Raw genomic sequence first — 8284 nt, forward strand, 5'->3', positions numbered from 1 at the left:
TATATTAGTTGATCCGGCCGAGCGGTGCCGATAACTTCCGAAGTGTTTCGGAAACGCGTATCTGGTTTACTTCCTGGACCAATGGTGGCGGCCATCCTCTGCTAGCCCGAAAGCCCAGCCTCCTCGAGTAGCTGGTGCAGTTTGATAAACACGGACCAGCCAGAACTGGATAGCTACAGATTTCAGTGTTTGCAGCGATACTAGATCTTTGTTTAATAGCATGATTCGTGTAATAGCATCATAGCTAGCTGAAACGCGATAGCTCCAAGGCTCTGTATTGGCAAGTCGCCTGTTTTAACCCATCTATTGTTGCGCGCGTCTGCCAGCGTTTGATTACAGTGAGTAGAAAGGAAGAAAACGCACACACACCTCCGCTCTTATGTAGTGACTACGGGAGGCTCGGGAAAAGAAAGAATAGGTAGAGAGATCTCGATTGTTGTCTTTGGAAAAGTTGATTCTACTTCCGAGTATTAAAGGTTGGTCATCCCAATGGCGTCAATTTCGAAGGTGTCCATTCTGGATTACTTCAACATCGTGTTCGAGGGGGAGAACGGCAAGATCGAGTCCAACTGTAAAGCATGCGGCACTAGGATACAGGCGAAGAGGAGCGTCACATCCAACTTCGTCACACATCTCAAGGTACCGTATAGATCTGTTTTAACTAAGCTATAGATCTGTCTGACAGTAGGTGAACAACAGGTACAGTAGGCTATAGGCAGGGTTGGGTGAGTTATTTTCTAAATGTAATCCGTTACTAGTTACCTGTCAAATTGTAATCAGTAAGGTAAATTTTGGATTATCCAAACCCAGTAACGTAATCTGATTACATGTAGTTACTTTTAAATTACTTTCCCCTTAAGAGGCATTCGAAGAAGACAAAAATGTATGTTACCAATTTAATGACATCTATTGCAGGATAAATCAATGTTAAAGATTACATAACTGTCCATATTTTGATGTTAAATTTTACTTTATGGCTTGGTTATGTAGGCTTCTTCTAACCCATCGCTTTCTATTACGTATAATAATACGATTAATTAATAATCTTTATATTAAAAACCAAAGTCCATCAGAATTCCAATCATTCCAAAAAATTGTATACCCTGTGATCTTCAAGAACAAGACTTGAAAATATGGAAGTATATATTAGCTATAAATTACCTGAGCATAACCCAAAACTAAGGACTTATTAGCCAGCCCTAACTCTGTTGTTTATGATTTTGTTGTCATGGAGGGCTGATTGGGCTCATTGATATAAGTTGAAAAAATAATGCTGCGCTCATGGAATGGCATGCTTTGAGCACGTACTGAAAAGTACTATTTACATGTGATAAATGAATGCTATATTCTGCATTTGCTAAAGGCCTATTGTTTACTTTTTTCTTGGTGACACTTTGATATCTTGGTAATATGCAGCTGTTTGAAGGGCAAATCCACAGAACAAACAGAAGCAACAAAGATACAATAATAAAACAGTCGCCCCGCCTTCTGTGTTGGTGAAAAGCTGAGGGATTGGCCAGGAGAAATGTAACCACTCTCAGATTAATAGACAGAGCTGTGGATGCAAGGCCTGACCATCCATGATATCAACATTGTTTTAAACCATGTTATGAGGCTTATACAGTGGTTTGTTTACATTTACAATGTTTACAACATTGGAGTAAAACAAGCTTATATTTTGGTTCTCGTGGAGTTTGACAGTTGAACTAAGCTCATGAGGCATTTATAAGTATATTCTTCAAGAATAAATGGACATATATACAGTACTAGTCAAAAGTTTGGACACACTTACTCATTCTAGGGTTTTTTCTTTATTTTTAATATTTTCTGCATTGGAGAATAATAGTGAAGACATCAAAACTATGAAATATACATGGAATCAGTGTAGTAACCAAAAAAGTGTTAAACCAATCAACTATATTTTATTTTTGGAATTCTTCTAAGTAGCCACCGTTTGCCTTGATGACAGCTTTGCACACTGTTTGGCATTCTCTCAACCAGCTTTCATGAGGTATGTCACCTGGATTGCAATTCAATTAACAAGTGTGCCTTGTAAATGTGGAAATTCTTTCCTTAATGCGTTTGAGCCAATCAGTAGTGTTGTGACAAGGTGTGGTGGTATACAGAAGATAGCCCTATTTAGTAAAATACCAAGTCCATATTATGGCAAGAACAGCTCATATAAGCAAAGATAAATGACAGTCCATCATTACTTTAAAGAACAAATTTGGGAAAATGTCAGAACTTTGAACATTTCTTCAAGTGCAGTCGCAAAAACCATCAAGCACAATGATGAAACTGGCTCTCAAGAGGAACGCCACAGGAATGGAAGACCCAGAGTTACCTCTGCTGCAAGAGGAATAGTTCATTAGAGTTAACTGCATCTCAGATTGCAGCCCAAATAAATGTTCACAGAATGCAAGTAAGACACATCTCAACATCAACTGTTCAGAGGAGACTGTGTGAATCCCGCTTTCATTGTTGAATTGCTGCAAAGGAACCACTACTAAAGGACATCAATAAGAAGAAGAGACTTACTTGTGCCAAGAAACATGAGCAATGGACATTAGACTGGTGGAAATGCTGTACTTTGGTCTGATGAGTCAATTTGAGATTTTTGGATTCCACTCTGCCATGTCTTTGAGAGACGCAGAGTAGGTAAACATATGTCTCTGCATGTGTGGTTCCCACTGTGAAGCATGGAGGAGGAGGTGGTGATGTTGTGGGAGTGCTTTTGCTGCCTACACGGTCAGTGATTTTTATTTAGAATTCAAGGCACACTTAATCAGCATGGCTACCACACGCATTCTGCAGCGATACTCCACGCCATCTGGTTTGCGCTTAGTGGGACTATCAGTTGTTTTTTCTACTGGACGATGACCCAACATACCTCCAGGTTGTGTAAGGACTATTTGACCAGGAACAAATATTTTGGAGTGCTGCATCAGATGACCTGGCCTCCACAATTACCCCATCTCAACCCAATTGAGATGGTTTGGGATGAGTTGGAACACAGAGTGAAGGAAAAGCAGCCAACAAGTGCTCAGCATATGTGGGAACTCCTTCAAGACTGTTAAAAAAGCATTCCAGGTGAAGCTGGTTGAGAGAATGCCAAGAGTGTGCAAAGCTGTCATCAAGGCTAATGGTGGCTACTTTGAAGAATCTAAAATATAAGGCAGATTTTGATTTGTGTAACACCATTGATTACAGGCAACATCCACATCGAGCTAAAGGCTAGAGCTGCCGCTTTCAAGTAGCAGGACACTAATCCGGACGCTGATAAGAAATCCCGCTACGCCCTCAGACGAACATCAAACAGGCAAAGCATCGATACAGGATTAAGGATTGAATCCTACCACACAGGCTCTGACGCTCAACGGATGTGGCAGGGCTTGAAAACTATTCCGGACTACAAAGGGAAACCCAACCGCGAGCTGCTTTGACATGTTAATAGATTTATTTATCAATTAACTTAATGCAAAGAGAGTGAACAGAAGAAAAATCTAAATCAAATCCATATTTGGTGTGACCACCCTTTGCCTTAAAAACAGCATCAATTCTTGTAGGTACACTTGCGCAAAGTCAGGGATTTTGTAGGCCTATGGTCAGGTGTATTATTAAACAATTATACCAAACAGGTGCTAATGATCAATCAATCAATATGTAGGTTGAAACAAATCATTAACTGAAACAGAAACAGCTGTGTATGAGGAATAAAACTGGGTGAGGAACAAGCCAAACTCAGGTAACAAGGTGAGGTTGCTGAGGACAGTTTACTGTCAAAAGTCAAGACTGAGCCCAGCAACAAGACACAAGGTGGTTTACTGCATCAGCAAGGTTCTCCCAGGCAGACATGTCAAGGCAGACAGGGGTTTCCAGATGTGCTGTCCAAGCTCTTTTGAAGAAGCACAAAGAAACGGCAACGTTTGATGACCGTAGACGCAGTGGTCGGCCAAGGAAACGCACTGCAACAGATGAAAGACACATCATGCTTACTTCCCTTTGCAATCGGAAGATGTCCAGCAGTGCCATCAGCTCAGAATTGGCAGAAAACAGTGGGACCCTGGTAACACCCATCTACTGTCCAGAGAAGTCTGGTCAGAAGTGGCCTTCATGGAAGACTTGCGGCCAAAAAGCCACACCTCCGACGTGGAAAAAAGACCAAACGACTCAACTATGCACGAAAAACACAGGAACTTGGGGTGCAGAAAAATGGCAGCAAGTGCTCTGGACGATGAGTCAACATTTGAAATATTTGGCTGTAGCAGAAGGCAGTTTGTTCACCGACGGGCTGGAGAGCGGTACACGAATGAGTGTCTGCAGCAACAGTGAAGCATGGTGGAGGTTCCTTGCAAGTTTGGGGCAGCATTTCTGCCAATGGAGTTGGGGATTTGGTCAGAATTAATGGTCTCCTCAATGCTGAGAAGTACAGGCAGATACTTATCCACATGCAATACCAATAAGGAGGCATCTGATTGGCCCCAAATGTATTCCTGCAGCATGACAACAACCCCAAACATAGTTCATAATGACTTTCGCTCTATCTTCAGTGTAAAGAAGAACAATGAGTCCCGGATGTGATGGTATGGCCCCCACAGCCGTGACATCGACGAGTCTGACTGGGATTACACGAGAAGGGAGAAGCACCTGAGGCTGCCTAAATCCACAGAAGAACTGTTCTCCAAGATGTTTGGGCCAACCTCCTGCCGAGTTTCTTTAAAAACGGTGTACAAGTGTACCTAGAAGAATTTATGCTGTTTTGAAGGCAAAGGGTTGTCACACCAAATATTGATTCATGTAGATTTTTCTTCTGTTCACTCACTTTGCATTTTGTTTAATTAAAAAATGTGAACTATTAACATGTCTAGTTTTGAAAGCATTCTTACTTTACAGCATTGTTTTCACACCTGCCTGAAATTTTAAAACAGTACTGTATATGTTTCAAGCAGACCACCATAGTCCAAGGAAGCAAAGGTAACCTGCCTGAATGATTACCGCCCCGTAGCACTCACGTCGGTAGCCGTGAAGTGCTTTGAAAGGCTGGTCATGGCTCACATCAACAACATCATCCTGGATATCCTAGACCCACTCCAATTCGCATACCGCCCTAACAGATCCACAGATGACGCAATCTCAATCGCACTGCACACTGCCTTTTCCACCTGTGAAAAGTGAGAAGGCTGTTCTTTACTCAGCGTTCAACATCATTGTCTTGCTCACATTGTAGGAGAGGTTGTTGTCCTGGTACCATACTGCCAGATCTCTTCTGACCGCCTCTCTATAGGCTGTGTCATCGTTGTCGGTGATCCCGACCTACCTACGCTGTGTCGTCGGCAAACTTAATGATGGTGTTGGAGTCGTGCCTGGCCATGCAGTCGTGGGTGAACAGGGAGTACAGGACGGGACTGAGCACGCACCCCTGAGGATCTCCAGGTTTGATGATCAGCGTGGCAGATGTGTTGCTACCTACCCTCACCACCTGGGGGCGGCCGTCAGGAAGTCCAGGATTCAGTTGCAGAGGGAGGTGTTAGTCCCAGGGTCCTTAGCTCAGTGATGAGCATTTAGAGCACTATGGTGTTGAACACTGAGCTGTAGTTGTTATTCTATAGGCTGGGACCGCACTATGCAGCTGTTATTCTATAGGCTGGGATCCACACTATGCAGCTGTTATTCTATAGGCTGGGATCCACACTATGCAGCTGTTATTCTATAGGCTGGGATCCGCACTATGCAGCTGTTATTCTATAGGCTGGGATCCACACTATGCAGCTGTTTATTCTATAGGCTGGGATCCACACTATGCAGCTGTTATTCTATAGGCTGGGATCCACACTATGCAGCTGTTATTCTATAGGCTGGGATCCACACTATGCAGCTGTTATTCTATAGGCTGGGATCCACACTATGCAGCTGTTATTCTATAGGCTGGGATCCACACTATGCAGCTTGTTATTCTATAGGCTGGGATCCTCACTATGCAGCTGTTATTCCATAGGCGGGGATCACACTATGGAGCTGTTATTCTATAGGCTGGGATCCTCACTATGCAGCTGTTTTCTATAGGCTGGGATCCTCACTATGCAGCTGTTATTCTATAGGCTGGATTCACACTATGCAGCTGTTTATCTATAGGCTGGGATCCTCACTATGCAGCTGTTATTCTAATGGCTGGGATCCTCACTATGCAGCTGTTGTTCTATAGGCTGGATCCACACTATGCAGCTGTTATTCCATAGGCTGGGATCCACACTATGCAGCTGTTATTCTATAGGCTGGGATCCACACTATGCAGCTGTTTATTCTATAGGCTGGGATCCACACTATACAGCTGTTATTCCATAGGCTGGGATCCACACTATGCAGCTGTTATTCTATAGGTTGGGATCCACACTATGCAGCTGTTATTCTATAGGCTGGGATCCACACTATGCAGCTGTTATTCTATAGGCTGGGATCTGTACTATACAGCTGTTATTCTATAGGCTGGGATCCGCACATATGCAGCTGTTATTCTATAGGCTGGGATCCGCACTATGCAGCTGTTATTCTATAGGCTGGTCCAACTATGCAGCTGTTATTCTATAGGCTGGGATCCACACTATGCAGCTGTTATTCTATAGGCTGGGATCCGCACTATGTAGCTGTTATTCTATAGGCTGGGATCCACACTATACAGCTGTTATTCCATAGGCTGGGATCCACACTATGCAGCTGTTATTCTATAGCTGGGATCCACACTATGCAGCTGTTATTCTATAGGCTGGGATCCTCACTATGCAGCTGTTTTTCTATAGGCTGGGATCCACACTATGCAGCTGTTATTCTATAGGCTGGATCCGCACTATGCAGCTGTTATTCCATAGGCTGGGATCTGTACTATACAGCTGTTATTATAGGCTGGGATCCACACACTGCAGCTGTTATTCTATAGGCTGGGATCCACACTATGCAGCTGTTATTCTATAGGCTGGGATCCACACTATGCAGCTGTTATTCTATAGGCTGGGATCACACTATGCAGCTGTTATTCTATAGGCTGGGATCCACACTATGCAGCTGTTATTCTATAGGCTGGGATCCACACTATGCAGCTGTTATTATATAGGCTGGATCCTCACTATGCAGCTGGTATTCTATAGGCTGGGATCCACACTATGCAGCTGTTTTCTATAGGCTGGGATCCACACTATGCAGCTGTTATTCTATAGGCTGGGATCCACATTATGCAGCTGTTATTCTATAGGCTGGGATCCGCACTATGCAGCTGTTATTCTATAGGCTGGATCGCACTATGCAGCTGTTATTCTATAGGCTGGGATCCACACTATACAGCTGTTATCTATAGGCTGGGATCCGCACTATACTGCTGTTATTCTATAGGCTGGGATCCACACTATGCAGCTGTTATTCTATTGGCTGGGATCCACACTATGCAGCTGTTATTCTATAGGCTGGGATCCGCACATATGCAGCTGTTTATTCTATAGGCTGGGATCCACACTATGCAGCTGTTATATATAAGCTGGGATCCATACTATGCAGCTGTTATTCTATAGGCTGGGATCCGCACTATGCAGCTGTTTTCTATAGGCTGTATCCAGACTATGCAGCTGTTATTATATAAGCTGGGATCCACACTATGCAGCTGTTATTCTATAGGCTGGGATCCACACCATGCAGCTGTTATTCTATAGGCTGGGATCCACACTATGCAGCTGTTATTCTATAGGCTGGGATCCACACTATGCAGCTGTTATTATATAAGCTGGGATCCACACTATGCAGCTGTTATTCTATAGGCTGGGATCCACACCATGCAGCTGTTATTCTATAGGCTGGGATCCACACTATGCAGCTGTTATTTATAGGCTGGGATCCGCACTATGCAGCTGTTCAAGAGTGCATTTTTCACTGGCTGTCACTGGTTTTAAAACAATGATTGATGGGCGTCTTAAACGTATTGAATTAAACCATTATTGGGTTCAAATACATATTTACATTTGTTAACAGCCGTCCACAACAACACAATGCGCAAATAGCTAAATGAGACAGCGCTTTGATGTGAATTACACTGCTGCTATGTAGATATCAATAATACGTGATATCTGTATCGCTGTAGACCACACTGCTGTCATCCTTACCTCTAAACGTTTGTTCAAGTTGGATAATCTTTGGATGTCAACAGCAGTCCAACCATTGGAGACATAGCTTGGACTGTAGCCTACAAAAGCCTATTCCTGCGCTTTCCCCGCGATCCATCAAACACATTTGGTGTGTCCAACTG

General features: G+C 43.3%; 1 protein-coding gene across 1 annotated transcript in view; it reads left to right on the plus strand.

Annotated features, from left to right (window-relative positions):
* Positions 1-477: 477 nt before the first annotated feature.
* The window catches only part of LOC112072435 (uncharacterized), a 24166-nt gene continuing 16359 nt past the window's right edge, over positions 478-8284 (plus strand). Inside the window, exon 1 of the mRNA XM_024139840.2 lies at positions 478-639. Coding sequence (XP_023995608.1) covers positions 490-639 — 150 coding nt within the window. The 5' untranslated portion in view covers positions 478-489. The remainder of the gene's footprint in view (positions 640-8284) is intronic.

This window comes from Salvelinus sp. IW2-2015, unplaced genomic scaffold, assembly GCF_002910315.2.
Source record: "Salvelinus sp. IW2-2015 unplaced genomic scaffold, ASM291031v2 Un_scaffold1928, whole genome shotgun sequence".
NCBI lineage: Eukaryota > Metazoa > Chordata > Actinopteri > Salmoniformes > Salmonidae > Salvelinus > Salvelinus sp. IW2-2015.